The following is a 17,480-nucleotide window of genomic DNA, read 5'->3' on the forward strand; positions in this document are numbered from 1 at the left end:
TACTACTCGTTTACATGTATGCTATTATCGGCGATGTTATGAAAAAAAAAAAAACGCCAGTGTTCATACGGCCCACTTAGTAATAAGAACAAGACATATGACAGGGGGTGCCCGGTACAAGTATCGGGTACTCGTCGCGGCCCCTAGTTGGGTCGTGACAGAAGTGGTATCAGAGCGGTCGGTCCTAGGATTTGTCTACGAGCCGTGTCCAGTAGAGTCCTGTTTATGGGTGTGTAGCGCGCCACACTTATAAACGGGAGGCTGCAGGGCATTTAGGAAATATGACCTTCTTTGTACTCTAAGATCGTGCGATAGAGCTATGTTACCGGTTTCTATATTCTTTCTTAATCCTGCGTTATGGTTTCAGTAATGCCGGTGACAAGGAAAGCTACAGCAGCCCGGAAGGGCAAGAGGGTGGCTGGGAAAAGAGTTGAACGGGAGCCACCAGCGGAAGTAGAAGTGGGCGAGTCCCACAACGAGGCTTCTCCTGCTTCCCCTGTGCGCGGAGGAGCGGGGGTAGAGCTCCCGGCACCGGCACCGGCGGCCGCGGGGCCGGCGAGGTAACGAAGCTATCCGATTCGACCCGGTTAGTCGCCGCACAAGCTCAGCGGCAGGATACGGGCCAAGGGGACGGGCGGCGCGCCAGAGCCCGTGATTTTATCTCCCTAAATCCTCCAGAGTTCTATGGATCGAAACCAGAGGAGGACCCGCAAAGCTTTTTGGATGAAATGTTGAGGACGCTGAAGATAATACATGCTTCGGAGACCGAGTCAGTAGAGCTGGCCTCGTACAGATTGCGGGATATAGCGGTTCACTGGTATAATAATTGGATATCCTCGAGGGGAGCAAATGCGCCTCCCCCGGTCGGCGAGAGTTTGCGAGGGGCATTTCTGCGACATTACTTACCGCCAGAGGTTCGACGGGCCCGAGCTGACATGTTCTTGAATCTCAGACAGGGAAATATGAGTGCTCGGGAGTACAGTCTCCGATTTGACTCATTAGCCGGTATGCCCCGGCCATGGTAGCGGATATGGGGGATCGTGTGCATCGGTATGTGAGAGGGCTAGGGCCACATTTAGCTAGAGAATGCTTGACGGCCTCACTCCGGGACGGGATGACTATCGCTCGCATTCGTGCCCACGCCCAAAAACTTGGGAAGAACAATACCAAAGAACGGAGGGCGGCGTGATTCTGATAGGGGCTCCAGAAAAAGGGCTAGATCTTTTGGGACCGGAAGTGAGTATAGAGGGGGACAGGCACCACAGCATTCCAGGTATCCAGAACCGGATCAGAGTGCCCAAGCATCAGGGTCCCGGCATAGAGCTGAGTCGAATAGGACAGGGCCACCCCCACCGCGATGCACTCGGTGTGGTAAGCTACATTCTGGGCAGTGCTACCTGGACACAGGTGCTTGTTTTGTCTGTGGTCAGACTGACCACTTGATGCGTGACTGCCCACGAAGGACCGGGAGAGACCAGACTCAGCCCGCCGGATCCGCCATTGGTTCGTCGTCGACCGTGCGCCCTCCCGGACGGACGTCCCGAGCCCCAGCCGGTCGTGGTCGAGGCAGAGGAGGAGCACCTAGTACAGGCGGTCCTCAGAACCGCATATTTGCATTGACGAGACAGCAGGATCCTGAGCCCTCCCAGGACGCAGCTACAGGTACCCTATCGGCATTCCTTTATAAAGTACATATGTGATCGATCTAAACTCTATACCGTCATGTGTCATTCTTTGTGTGTTGATGAAAATCTAGAAATCCTGGACAAAAGGTAGTTATACGCATAGACAAGAAATGAGTGTTAAGGGCCGAGAAGGCTAAAATGGTAATTAAGAGAAAAGTACGTTCCGAAGGCGTGTCGAAAGTGACTAGTACCCTAATCTGCCCTGGATTACGTGACAAAGCCGTGCGGGAGAGTGGATGCGAATATGTTAGCGTTAAGATACCAGAATACGATAACGTTTCAGGGTTAAGCGTCTTTGGAATGGGGGCAATTCCATGATGGGTGACCCCCTGGAAGTATCCCAAAAATTTCATAAGTATAGAGATAGAGGACAAATGTGAAGTTAGGGTAGCCTAGATGATATTAGAGTATATGGGATGACTGGAGACGTAATAGAGGTTGCGTAGACTGAGTTGGACTGGGCTGGTGAAAAGGGAACAAGTATAGTACAACCCTAGAATCAGGGTAAGTTTAAATAGTGGTTGGAAATGTTGCGAATGAGAGGGTAACAAGAATCTGGGATATGTTGGCACATCGAGTGGAAGGCGTAGAACAAGTTGACGGGTACGGTATGACGCAAATATGGAGAACAAGGGATAACAAGAAAGTATAAGTCAACCAAGAAAGTATAAGTCAATCCGAACGGACGTGTTAAGTGATTGTGTACGACAACCATAAAGGAAACCCGAAAGGTGGTAACACCCGATAAGGCCAGTTCAACATTCGAGGACGAATGTTCTAAAGGGGGGGAGGATGTTACATCCCGTATTTTGTACCCTCGGGTAAGTCAAGGCAAGTGACACAAGTTGCGTATGGAAAATTGTAAAGTTGGAATATTAAGAAAGGCCAGGGGTAAAATGGTAAATTTGCATAATGACTCATGGAAATACGGAGAAAGGCCAGGGGCAAATTTGGAACTAAGGCAAAATATTTTTCATGAAAAAGATGAAATTTGCTAGAATTTTCAAGAAAAGGGGGCCACTTGGCCATGGACCCCACTTGCAAAAATGTGGCCAAATGAATTTAAGCCAAGCAAGGGACAATTTGTTTCATTCTATTGGAAGGAGACTAAGTATATATATAGGTGGAAAGATGACTTAATTCATCTTATTTCCTAGAATTTTCAAGAAAGCAAAGCAAGAAAGAGAGAGAAAAAAACTTGGCCATTTTCGGCCTAGAAAAAAAAAAAAAAAAAAAAAAAAAAAAAAAAAAAAAAGAAGAGAATTCACAACTTGTTCTTCATAGCCAAACAATCCTTTGAAGGGTTCTTAGTAAGTGGAGTGATTTGTGGAGCAAGAAGAACTCATATTCATACAAGTTGTTGATTTGAGTCAAGTGAAGAGTTTGAGGAAAAGGTAAGGTTTAATTCCTCCTTTGTATGTTATGAGTGTTTATGCATGTTGTGGATTATGAAAATGGATGAAATTCATGTGTTGGAAGTGTGTGTGTGTGTGTGTGGCTAGGTGTGTGTAGGTGTGTATGTGTGTTGTGTTATGTTGTGTTGTGTTGTGTGTTGGTTGTTAGTAATGTATGGAAAATATGGAAGTCCATGAAAAGAATGCATATAGGGGTGTTGGCCGAATTCAAGTAGTGGTAAGTGGTGATGAATTGATTTTATTTAGAATGGAAAATGTTGTTATGGAAGGTTTTATAATGTTAGGATAAAGATTTAATGGTTTGGAGGAATGAAAATTGGATTGTTGTGCTTGAAATTGAAAGAAGGAAAAAAATGTTGTTGTTGTCTCATAAATTGGAAGATGTGGGTAAGTAGTATGTTGATGGTATTGTTGGAATATTATGCGAATTATATTGTATTAAATTATATCGAATTGTATGGAAATTGTTGGAATTGTTGAATATTGGATATATAGTTTGAAATGCTCTTGGTTTATGTTTGAATGACCTTAAATTAGTATGTGAATATGAACATATTGATATTGGATTGTAAGTGTAAAGTTGGATTTGGAGTTGTTGGGTTATTTGGAAAATAAGACTATTTGCGCTAGAATGCGTTTTAGTCGATTGTTGATGTTGCTTATATTGTTGTTGGTATTGTTGGTTGATAGTTTGGCCGGGTTTGAATTCCCGGATTGTTGTTTGATTGATATGGGCCAAGTTGAACTTGGTGGGATGGAGTATTTATAGGGAAGGTCTTTGCCGAAATCTCGGTAGCCAAGTTTTATTTTAAGAATTCAACTCCAAAGGCACTAATCATGTTTGGTAAACATGACCAATTTGTAGATTTTGGCGAACTTGGAGCTTGAGTTTGGAGACGTGGATAAAGCGTAAAAGGTATGTAAAGCCTACCTCTCCTTCATTTGGCATGTCCTAGTTAGTATAGGTCAAAATCCGACCCTCGGGAAAAGTCCTACCCCTCGGAAACGACACCTAAATTTATTCACTATTCATTCAGTAGAATTGAACCCAAAACTTGTGCTTTAAGGTAAAATGATGTTCAAACGTCCGAAACCCTTGGAAATGAAATTGAAATGTCTTGAAACCTTCGTGGATGACCCAATGGGACATAATGACCGTGTTTTCATGTTTGTCACTCGAGTCTCGATATACGTGCATACCGGATTCCCATTACTTGTTTTATTGAAACTTTATAATCTTATTTTATGTTTTCTTATGGTGTTGCTATTCATTGATAGTCTCGCCTTATAATGATTGTTCCTTCAAGGTGAGACGAAGCGACCGTGGTTATTCCATAAGGTAATCGGGGGCTACCGACCTTACGTCACCCCGATAGACACATGACTTTCTTTGGGTTCTTATGCATCTATGCTTATATGATATGTATATGACATGTATATGATATGTATATGAAAATGGGGAATTTTGGGGAATGGATACATGTTGCGCTATAGACGCATTGCCACACGGTCGGTGGCGTAATTCCATCCGGACGCGGGATGCCGGACGCGGGACACATGTGGGAAGCCGACGTATTTCGGCGACATGACTTGTTATTTTCACATGTATATGACACGAAATGTTTTGAATAAAAGTATATGATAAGCAAGCATGACATCCGCCGAAAGGCACTTACAGTACTGATTATCCTTTTATCTCGTTATATGATCTTTGGTCTCACATGTTGTTATTGCTCATATGTTACATGTTTCATTGTATTATTTCATGGCTTACATACTCGGTACACTGATCGTACTGACCCCTTTTCTTCGGGGGCTGCGTCTCATGCCACGCAGGTCGACAGGTTGACGGGCTCGACCCCTAGGAGCTTTCCAGCCGCACATTGAAAGGCGCTCCAGTTGTTCCGGAGCTACTATTTTTGGGTACTACTCTTATGTATATATTTGAAACACAGTCAGTCACTTGTAATTACGTGTATTTTGTTTAGAGGCTCGTAGACAGATATGTACGGTAGATGTTTCATAACCTAGTTGTCTTTGTCGCCGTGTGATATGTCAGTACAGTTGATATTACTACTCGTTTACATGTATGCTATTATCGGCGATGTTGTGGAAAAAAAAAATGCCAGTGTTCGTACGGCCCACTTAGTAATAAGAACAAGACATATGACGGGGGTGCCGGTACAAGTATCGGGTACTCGTCGCGGCCCCTAGTTGGGTCGTGACGAGAAGTGGTATCGAGCGGTCGGTCCTAGGGTTTGTCTACGAGCCGTGTCCGGTAGAGTCTGTTTATGGGTGTGTAGCGCGCCACACTTATAAACGGGAGGCTGCGGGGCATTTAGGAAATATGACCTTCTTTGTACTCTAAGATCGTGCGATAGAGCTATGTTACCGGTTTCTATATTCTTTCTTAATACTGCGTTATGGTTTCAGTAATGCCGGTGACAAGGAAAGCTACAGCAGCCCGGAAGGGCAAGAGGGTGGCTGGGAAAAGAGTTGAACGGGAGCCACCAGCAGAAGTAGAAGTGGGCGAGTCTCACAACGAGGCTTCTCCCGCTTCCCCTTGGCAGCAGGGCAGGGTGGAGCTCCAGCGCCAGCACCAGCAGCCGCGGGCCAGCAGGTAACAGAAGCTATCCGATTGCTGACCCAGTTAGTCGCCGCACAAGCTCGGCGGCGGCAGGATACGGGCCAAGGGGACGGGCGGCGGCGCCAGAGCCCGTGATTTTATCTCCCTAAATCCTCCAGAGTTCTATGGATCGAAACCAGAGGAGGACCCGCAAAGCTTTTTGGATGAAATGTTGAGGACGCTGAAAATAATACATGCTTCGGAGACCGAGTCAGTAGAGTTGGCCTCGTACAGATTGCGGGATATAGCGGTCCACTGGTATAATAATTGGATATCCTCGAGGGGAGCAAATGCGCCTCCCCCGGTCTGGCGAGAGTTTACTGAGGCATTTCTGCGACATTACTTACCGCCAGAGGTTCGACGGGCCCGAGCCGATATGTTCTTGAATCTCAGACAGGGAAATATGAGTGCTCGGGAGTACAGTCTCCGATTTGACTCATTAGCCCGGTATGCCCCAGCCATGGTAGCAGATATGGGGGATCGCGTGCATCAGTATGTAAGAGGGCTAGGGCCACATTTAGCTAGAGAATGCTTGACAGCCTCACTCCAGGACGGGATGACTATCGCTCGCATTCAGGCCCACGCCCAAAACCTGGAAGAACAATACCAGCAACGGAGGGGCGAGCGTGATTCGGATAGGGGCTCCAGAAAAAGGGGTAGATCTTTTGGAGCCAGAAGTGAGTATAGAGGGGGACAGGCATCGCAGCATTCCAGGTATCCAGAACCGGATCAGAGTGCCCGAGCTTCAGGGTCCCAGCATAGAGCCGAGTCGAATAGGACAGGGCCACCCCCACCGCGATGCACTCGGTGTGGCAAGCTACATTCTGGGCAGTGCTACCTTGACACAGGCGCTTGTTTTGTCTGTGGTCAGACTGACCACTTGATGCGTGACTGCCCACGGAGGACCGGGAGAGACCAGACTCAGCCCGCCGGATCCGCCATCGGTTCGTCGTCGACCGTGCGCCCTCCCGGACAGACGTCCCAGGCCCCAGCCGGTCGTGGTCGAGGCAGAGGAGGAGCACCCAGTACAGGCGGTCCTCAGAACCGCATATTTGCATTGACGAGACAGCAGGATCCTGAGCCCTCCCAGGACGCAGCTACAGGTACCCTATCGGCATTCCTTTATAAAGTACATATGTGATCGATTTAAACTCTATACCGTCATGTGTCATTCTTTATATTGCTGATGAAAACCTAGAAATCCTGGACAAAAGGTAGTTATACGCATAGACAAGAAATGAGTATTAAGGGCCGAGAAGGCTAAAATGGTAATTAAGAGAAAAGTACGTTCCGAAGGCGTGTCGAAAGTGACTAGTACTCTAATCTGCCCTGGATTACGTGACAAAGCCGTGCGGGAGAGTGGATGCGAATATGTTAGCATTAAGATACCAGAATACGTTAACGTTTCGGGGTTAAGCGTCTTTGGAATGGGAGCAATTCCATGATGGGTGACCCCGGGAAGTATCCCAAAAATTTCATAAGTATAGAGATAGAGGACAAATGTGAAGTTAGGGTAGCCTAGATGATATTAAAGTATATGGGATGACCGGAGACGTAATAGAGGTTGCGTAGACCGAGTTAAGTGGGCCGGTGAAAAGGAAACAGATGTAGTATAGCAACCCTAGAATCGGGGTAAGTTTAAATAGTGGTTGGAAATGTTGCGAATGAAGGGTAACAAGAATTTGGGATATGTTACATCGAGCAACTACGAAGAAGGCGTAGAACAAGTTGACGACGGGTGCGGTACGACGCAAGTATTAAATAGTGGTTGGAAATGTTGATGAATATGAAGGATAACAAGAAAGTATAAGTCAACCAAGTATTTGAACGGACGTTTTAAGGGATTGTGTACGACAACCATAAGGGAAACCTCCCCGAAATGTGATAACACCCGATAAGGCCAGTTCAACATTCGAGGACGAATGTTCTAAAGAGGGGGAGGATGTTACATCCCGTATTTTGTACCCTCGGGTAAGTCAAGGCAAGTGACACAAGTTGCGTATGGAAAATTGTAAAGTTGGAATATTAAGAAAGGCCAGGGGTAAAATGGTAAATTTGCATAATGACTCATGGAAATACGGAGAAAGGCTAGGGGCAAATTTGGAACTAAGGCAAAATATTTTTCATGAAAAAGATGAAATTTGCTAGAATTTTCATGAAAGGGGGGGGCCACTTGGCCATGGACCCCACTTGCAAAATGTGGCCAAATGAATTTAGGCCAAGCAAGGGACAATTTGTTTCATTATCATTGGAAGGAGACTAAGTATATAAAGAGGTGGAAGATGACTTAATTCATCTTATTTCCTAGAATTTTCAAGAAAGCAAAGCAAGAAAGAGAGAGGAGAAAAACTTGGCCATTTCGGCCCTTAGAGAAAAAAAAAAAAAAAACCGAAAAAAAAAAAAAAAAAAAAAAAAGAGAGAATTCACAACTTGTTCTTCATAGCCAAACAATCCTTTGAAGGGTTCTTAGTAAGTGGAGTGATTTGTGGAGCAAGAAGAACTCATATTCATACAAGTTGTTGATTTGAGTCAAGTGAAGAGTTTGAGGAAAAGGTAAGGTTTAATTCCTCCTTTGTATGTTATGAGTGTTTATGCATGTTGTGGATTATGAAAATGGATGAAATTCATGTGTTGGAAGTGTGTGTGTGTGTGTGTGGTAGGCCGTGTAGTGTGTATGTGTGTGTTGTGTTATATTGTGTTGTGTTGTGTGTTGGTTGTTGTAGTAATGTATGGAAAATATGGAAGTCCATGAAAAGAATGCATATAGGGGTGTTGGCCGAATTCAAGTAGTGGTAAGTGGTGATGAATTGATTTTATTTAGAATGGAAAATGTTGTTATGGAAGGTTTTATAATGTTAGAATAAAGATTTAATGGTTTGGAGGAATGAAAATTGGATTGTTGTGCTTGAATTTGAAAGAAGGAAAAAAATGTTGTTGTTGTTTCATAAATTGGAAGATGTGGGCAAGTAGTATGTTGATGGTATTGTTGGAATATTATGCGAATTATATTGTATTAAATTATATCGAATTGTATGGAAATTGTTGGAATTGTTGAATATTGGATATATAGTTTGAAATGCTCTTGGTTTATGTTTGAATGACCTTAAATTAGTATGTGAATATGAACATATTGATATTGGATTGTAAGTGTAAAGTTGGATTTGGAGTTGTTGGGTTATTTGGAAAATAAGACTATTTGCGCTAGAATGCGTTTTAGTCGATTGTTGATGTTGCTTATATTGTTGTTGGTATTGTTGGTTGATAGTTTGGCCGGGTTTGAATTCCCGGATTGTTGTTGTTTGATATGGGCCAAGTTGAACTTGGTGGGATGGAGTATTTATAGGGGGGTCTTTGCCGAAATCTCGGTAGCCAAGTTTTATTTTAAGAATTCAATTCCAAAGGCACTAATCATGTTTGGTAAACATGACCAATTTGTAGATTTTGGCGAACTTGGAGCTTGAGTTTGGAGACGTGATACAAAGCGTAAAAGGTATGTGAAGCCTACCTCTCCTTCATTTGGCATGTCCTAGTTAGTATAGGTCAAAATCCGACCCTCGGGAAAAGTCCTACCCCTCGGAAACGACACCTAAATTTATTCACTATTCATTCAGTAGAATTGAACCCAAAACTTGTGCTTTAAGGTAAAATGATGTTCAAACGTCCGAAACCTTTGGAAATGAAATTGAAATGTCTTGAAACCTTCGTGGATGACCCAATGGGACATAATGACCGTGTTTTCATGTTTGTCACTCGAGTCTCGATATACGTGCATACCGGATTCCCATTACTTGTTTTATTGAAACTTTATAATCTTATTTTATGTTTTCTTGTGGTGTTGCTATTCATTGATAGTCTCGCCTTATAATGATTGTTCCTTCAAGGTGAGACGAAGCGACCGTGGTTATTCCATAAGGTAATCGGGGGCTACCGACCTTACGTCACCCCGATAGACACATGACTTTCTTTGGGTTCTTATGCATGCTGCTTATATGATATGTATATGACATGTATATGATATGTATATGAAAATGGGGAATTTTGGGGAATGGATACATGTTGCGCTATAGACGCATTGCCACCTGGTCAGCTGGCGTAATTCCATCCCGGACGCGGGATGCCCGGACGCGGGACACATGTGGGAAGCCGACGTATTTCGGCGACATGACTTGTTATTTTCACATGTATATGACACGAAATGTTTTGAATAAAAGTATATGATAAGCAAGCATGACATCCGCCGAAAGGCACTTACAGGACTGATTATCCTTTTATCTCGTTATATGATCTTTGGTCTCACATGTTGTTATTGCTCATATGTTACATGTTTCATTGTATTATTTCCATGGCTTACATACTCGGTACACTGCTCGTACTGACCCCTTTTCTTGGGGGCTGCGTCTCATGCCACGCAGACGAAGTTGACGGGCTCGACTCTAGGAGCTTTTCCGCCTGTACATTGAAAGGCGCTCCGGTTGTCCGGAGCTACTATTTTTGGGTACTACTCTTATGTATATATTTGAAACACAGTCAGCCTTGTAATTACATGTATTTTGTTTAGAGGCTCGTAGACAGATATGTACAGGTAGATGTTTCACAGTCTAGTGGTCTTTGTCACCGTGGGATATGTCGATACAGTTGGATATTACTACTCGTTTACATGTATGCTATTTCCCATGTGACAATATATGAATATATATATATGGACATATGAGTATGATATATGAATATGATACATGACTATGATATATGAATATGATTTACTAATATGATATATGTATATCGGGTACTCGAATCGCGAGAGCGTTATATATGGGTATGATATGACAATACCCGTCCCGGACGCTGGATATTATATATATATATGGATCGGGCACGTGTCGCGTTCCGCGTCTTGTATTATCGGATGTGTTAATATTATATATATATAAAAAGGCACTAAGCATGGATACACGGGTTGCATCTTTATCCCATGATATGATATGTCCCGTTTTCGTTTGTTATTCATCTTATGTATTCTTCCCTATCGATATTATCATGTCTAACATACTCGATGCATTGCTCGTGCGACGTCCCCTTAACGCGGGACGCCGCGTTCATAGTAGGTAGACGCGATCGGAATGCATATTGAATTTTCCGGTACTACTTTTGTGTACTACCGGTAGATTCCCCGATCAGGATATATGTATCTTATCTAGAGGAACGACGTGTACGATAAGATGTTTGTAGTTCGCTGCCTTTATGTTTGTATAATCTTTTGGATGAAAATGACTCGTTCACGAGTATGTTATTGATAATTATCTCGAGTAAGATATGATTGTATCGTCCATATGGCCCCTCAAGAGTACAGAATAGAACACATGATAAGAGGTGCCGGTGCAGGGTACTACCGGCACCCGCCACGTCTCGGGTGGGGTCGTGACAATTGAGGTACGATTGAAATGTAAAGTTAAAGAAATTTGAAGAAAAAAAATGGACAGGAAAAGGTAACAGGTGCAGTTCGAATTGGACATCCGAGGTAAGTCCATCATTTTCATATTGTTGTTGATATGGGGAGCCCTGTATGGCTATGATATGATAGGATATATATATATATATATATATATATATATATATATATATATATATGTTGGCCCTGTGAGGCATTGTTGCTATTTCCTGCGTGCAGGTTTTGAGATAGTAAGAAATATAGAGGAAACTCTGCCAAAATTTTTCCAAGAAATAAAAAGAGGATAAGATATGGGTTTGTGATATGCCTTGAAAGATCGTGTCAATAGTAAAGATAGGATTTGACTAAGTTGCAAGTACGGCTGACCTTGAGAAATAAGCTAACCGCTGAATTGATGGTAGTAGTAATTAGGGGGTAGATATCGATATGGTAAAAAGAATTTGGAAAGGGTCTTGTGATACTAAGAGATGATTTAGAAGAGGTTGGCAAATCTTGATAGAGTGTTATATTAAGGTACCAATTGAATGGATAAACAGGGATAAATTATGACGAGTTTATAGTTAGAAGAAATAATAGTGTGATTGAGACAAGAGTACAGAGGAAAAAGAATTGTGATGGATATGAATATATGGGTAAGACAGCGTGTGAGATATTAAGGGTAAGATTGACTAGAAAGGGCAAAAAGTTAAGGAGTGTGACACTATAAGGTTGATTACGAACAGGATATTATGTGAATATAATAAGGATTGTTATGAAAATGAGCAAAACTTAGCGAGGAAGTGACTAAAGGGTATGACGTGATCTAGGTGACTAAAGTATAAAGGTGAGCTATTGATCAAAAAAAAAAAGAGGGATTTATGAAGTTCTTCTATAGGGAAAGTTCGGAATAGAGATTATGAGATAACGGAAAAGAAAAGCGGGCGAGATAACAGTGCAGTGACTGATTATGACATGTATAGCCAAGAACACGAGTAATATCAGTGACGGAACTGTGAAAGACCAAGCTATAGAAAGATGAGCGACGAGATAGAATGAGTGCTAGGAAATGACTGGCATGATAAGAACAAATAGGAATGAACAGAATATGATTTGAAAATGAGAAAGGGACTATGTAGGAGTAGTATTTTCCAAAGGACATAGAGGTATTATAGAATTCCTCGTGCGCAGATAAGAAGGATGGACATAGACTGGAGAAATATGGTAAGGGGATACTAAAGGAAGCACCCAAGATAGACGTAATTAAATAAGTGCGAATATGGAACGAAAAGGGAATACATAGTTATGGATTTAAAGGTGTGGTACGACGACAGGGTGATAAGATGAGATCATTATTGAGACGAACTTGGTATGTTTTGAGTAAGTTAGAAGCCTGTGTTGGGCACACGATGAGGTAAAAAAAGGCATAAAGCATAAAGGGATACTACGTACACACGACTTCACCTAAAAAATAATAGAATCTCTAAGCGATAAAGACGGTAGGCTTAAGGAACAAATGGTGCAATATAATTTTACCAAAGGTGCTACTTCAAGAGAACCTTAGTGTTATATCCCGTATTTTGTACGTCGGGACATTCCGAGCTAACCATGAAAAGTTAAGGACAAGGCTATTCTGGGATACGAGATTGAGACTTTTGACATCCGATTTTGTTTTAAGGCATAAATTGCTTATGATTTTATTGGTATGGAATATTAAAGAAAATTTGGGGTCAAAAGTGAAGTTCGGGAAGTCTAGTTCCCAACGCAACAAACCGCTCCTCGATCGGACATCGAGGTGAGGAGATATGGACGTTACGAAGTCGGGGTGGCGATGAAAATGGTCTGCGCGAATGCGCCAGAGAGTGGCGCGAACGCGCAGAAGGCCAAGGGCCAACACAGCGCGAACGCGCTGAACAAAATTAGAGGACTCGGGTTCAAGATGAAGGTTATATTGTAAGAATGTAACAATAACATATATATGACATTTGGAGACCATATGGGATGAATTGGTTCATATGGCACTTAATGAGAAACCTCGTTTGCACGCTAAGTGGGGCCCACACACGTCGAGTTTTAAAACACATATGAAGAGACATAGGAGTAGTACATGAAAGGTTGAGCAAGTCCTAAGAAGGACCCATAAGCCAAATATAGGCATAAGCCTTCCAAAAGAGCGATTTAAGGAAACATTTTCAGATGATATGACTTGGAGGGGCAAAAAGGGTATTATAAGTTTGGAATTTGGAAACACACAAAGAATGAAAGTTGTAGATAATTGAAAGATATTTCCAACCATAGGTCGTGGGTTCTCACACGATATCGGGATCAAGATTTATGACCTTTTTACTGAACAAAGGTACAGTCAGAAAAATTAAGCACAACGCGAACGCGCCCAAAAGAGGCGCGAACGCGCTGAAGGAAAAATAGGTCGGTCCAGGCAGAACCTGGACCGTTCTATAAAAGGGAGAGGCCCCTATTTTCGTCCCAAATCACCCCAAACACTCCCAAAAACTCCGGAAAAATTCCCCAACCCTCCACCACCAACTTTTAGCCCAAAACGGTATAATCGGGCGAAATTCCGGTCCGGACGACGTACGTTGCATAACTACAAAATTGTGTATTAATGCCTTGTGGCTTAAGTTTAAGGTGAAGGGCGAAGATATAGCATTATTATCATAGAAAGGTATGAATCTCTTCTATTTGTGTTAATATTGATTTATTTACGAAGAAGAGATACATAAAATTGTTATAAAATGGTTCTGTGATGGAATTATGGGACAAACACCATATGGGGTGTTTATGAAGTATTTTAAAGTTGGAAATATGATGTTTAATGTTGGCATTGTTGTGATTGCTGTTGGTTATTAAATTGAGCATTCGGGCTAGGCATATAAACACGGAGATCTTTTAGATTTTCGAGCCGAGAATACGAATAGTATAATTTGAAACCTAGTACAAGTGTGCGATGAAAAGGCTAACATTAAGTGTAAATCTCTTAAATGTAGACTTACGAGCTTGGGACGCACGAGCGTAGCCAATAGAAGATTGAACGAGGTATGTAAAGCCTAACTTTTCTTTCTTTTGGCATGTCTGTGTAAGTACGAGTCTCGGGGGGGGGGGGGGGGGGGGCGGAACTTCATTCTTAAGATCCGAGCACGTATACGATTCTTATTTACTTCTTAATGTTAATGTCCTTAATATGGTCAACTTATGGTTCTTAAGTCTTTTGTACAATTGGATTTCAAATCTTGCGTATCAAGAATATTGTTTTTAAAGGATTATATAACTACGAACGAAATTGCAGAATTTTCATAAAACGAGCTCGGATCGTTTCGAAACGTTCGTGGGAGATCCCATAATGAACAAGGTCTCCAACTTTCATAAATGGACCCGGATTGGTTCGATACTCGTCCGTGGCCCCGAGACTCTCCTTTGTGCAAGACTAATGACTTTCGAAAGGATTGAGTATAATTGTTGTCTTAAACTTCGGACGTGGACTACTTACTTCTCTAACGACTTTATAATGACGATTATGCCCATAATTTCCCATAAGCTATTTCCTATGGTTTGATACGTGTCTACGAGTCCTAAAGTTCGACGGATATGTTCTCGAATGACGACGAAAGAAATTTGATTTGACTATCGTTTTGATTCTTAAATGATGACTCGTTTTGGATTTTTTTTATGGAGTCTTTGAAAGTGTTTTAAAGCGCATATAGTTGCTCACGACCGCTCGTGCATATGGTCGTTACATCATCACCGAGTCCGGGCAGCCGGTTTGTATCGTGCGCGCTATGTTATTTTTCGATTGATGCCGTGTTACGGTTCATGAGCTCTCGGCCCAGAGGCGCGGTTCCGTTTATATTGGTGTTATGCTATGTTGTATGGCGTTACGGTAGGCTATGATGTGTTATGGGGATATGTCGGGTTACGAAGATATGAAACCTTCTAGTGTGATGCTGTGGCATGGCGCCAACGACAGGCGGGCGACCACCGTTCTAAGAGCCTTATGCATGATTTGTATTTTTATAAGTAAGCATTTGGATATTTTGAATATTGCATTTACTTTCCGTACTTCGATTTCCATCGTGATCTTGCTTACTATATTTCATGCTTTGCATACTCGCACATATTCCGTCGACCCCACTGTCGTGGGGCCGCGTTTCATGCCGCGGTACGCATACTTATCCGGATGATCCACCTTGACTTAGGATTCTGTTCGGTCGACTTGGAGCGCTCCCCTTGCGGAGCCTACGCTTGATTCGGATTCGGTTATTGCATATTTGTATATATGTTTGTTCACGGGTACGGTGGGGCTTTGTCCCGTCATATGATTTTGTTATGACTCATAAGTGCCGTAGACACATACGTGTGGGTTATGGGTACTCACTATTCGGCCGTGTACGTGTGATTTGTGATTTGGACGTCCCCCATGCTTTGTAACACCTTATCGGCTTATATGTGATACTATTTTTCGGAAGTTATGACAAATATATATATTTGTATATTTGTGACGCTTCTTCGGGGCGACGTTCCACTTTTACGTAAATATATGTTATTTGTATACGGTATAAGTTATTCGTATGCTATTCTCGTTAATGGGTGTGTACGGGTGCCTGATGTTTGTTACAGTCACTTTGTACGTTTGGATATTCCAAAGTCGTCGTGGAAAGTTAAAGGCGAGACCATTTTCAAAAATTATTTTAGTGGACGAGTTGTTGTAAATATTATATGAAGGTTATTGGACGGAAATATTGAGAAAGGCTAAGGGCGAGAAGAGAAATTCGTAAAATGGACCATGGGAATAATGCGGAAGGTTAGGGGACAAAATGGTAATATTGAGAAAGTTGAGGGGCAAAATGGTCATTTGCCATGTGTATAGAGAGAAAAGATGACAAAGTGAGTCATTCTTATTTAGAAAATTCAAAGAAAAAGGGAAGAAAACTCTAGAAAAGAAAACTCAAGAAAAAGGAAGAAAATTCTAGAGAAGGAAGAAGCGGGGCAAGTGAACATACTTGAGGGACCTATGTACAAATACACAAATATGATGGAGGATATATATATATGTAGTCATCTTCTAATTCAAGAATAGCAAGAACAAAAAAAAAAAAAAAAAAAAAAAAAAAAAAAGAAGAAGAGTAGGAGAAAGAGAAGAGAGTCCACGGCCAAAGGGGCAAAATTTGGCTCCTTGAAGTGGTGATCAAAAATTATTTCTTCCACTTTTCCTACCCTAATGGAAGATCCTCTACGACGTGGAGTAAGTGTTGGAGCAAGTAGAAGGCTTTTTTGATGTTATATGCCGCCCCTAAATCAAAATTGGGAAGTTGAAGAAAAAGGTAAGGTTTTATCCCTTTTTTGTGAGTTGTGGATGGTTTGTATATGTTGTGGGTTGAAGAAATGAATGAAATAAATGAAAATATATGTGCTAAGTTGGCTACGAAAATATGTGAGGGGAAAGGGATTGAAATGATGAATTAATATTGTTTAGTATTTTGATTGTTATCATAGTCATGGATAATTTGTATATGTTGTAATGTCAAGAAGTGAATAAAGTTCATAGAAGAATAAAGTTGATGTTGGGACCGTGCATGTGTAACATGGTATGGAGAGAATGGACTAATTTTATGCAATGTGTTTGTTGACGTTGTAATATATGTGGAAATGGATGAAAAACATGAAAACATGCATGTTGGAATGGTGGTCGTGTGGTTGTAAGTGAGCCGTGCGTGTATATAGTGTTGCATGGAAGATTGAATTAATTTCATGTAGTGTGTTGCTTGTCATGGTAACGCATAGTAACTATGGAAATTCATGAAAATCTAACATATTGGTTGTGGCGAATGGTATATGATTTGATAAGTTATGGTAAATTGATGTTACTTGATATTTTAGTTGTTGTGTTATAGATTATGTGACGCGAAACGAAGGTTGTCGTTGAAGTTAGCATGTATGAATGATGATGAAATGTATGGCTACGGTTGAAGTCGAAGGTTTCAAATGAAGTAGCATGTTGATTAACTTGTTGGAATATTATGTGAATTGAAATATGATTGTTGGTTTTGTTGTGAATATTGTGGCGAGTTCTATTCTCGGGTTGTTGGTTGATTAAATCGGCCAAGTTTAACTTGGTGGCATGATATATTTACGGGGGAGGTGCGCACAAATTTCTAAGAGACAAAGAACTAATTCAAGATTAGAATTTCAAATCTCATGAATAGTACTCGGTAAGCTTGACCAAAGTGAAAATTGTGGCGAGATTGGAACGAAGATTTGGAGCTCGACGAGAGCGGAAAAAGGGTATGTAAGACCTTACTATCTTACTTTGGCATGTC

The 17,480-nt window shown here is 41.9% G+C and overlaps 1 protein-coding gene across 1 annotated transcript; it reads left to right on the plus strand.

Annotated features, from left to right (window-relative positions):
• Positions 1-6,186: 6,186 nt before the first annotated feature.
• On the plus strand, positions 6,187-6,829 carry LOC132043864 (DEAD-box ATP-dependent RNA helicase 3A, chloroplastic-like; the record flags this gene model as incomplete). Its single annotated transcript, XM_059434321.1, has 1 exon — positions 6,187-6,829. A coding segment is annotated over exon 1 (643 nt), but the record flags the coding sequence as incomplete, so codon positions are not given.
• Between the last annotated feature and the right edge of the window lie 10,651 nt (positions 6,830-17,480).

This window comes from Lycium ferocissimum, unplaced genomic scaffold, assembly GCF_029784015.1.
Source record: "Lycium ferocissimum isolate CSIRO_LF1 unplaced genomic scaffold, AGI_CSIRO_Lferr_CH_V1 ctg29716, whole genome shotgun sequence".
Taxonomy (NCBI): Eukaryota; Viridiplantae; Streptophyta; class Magnoliopsida; order Solanales; family Solanaceae; genus Lycium; species Lycium ferocissimum.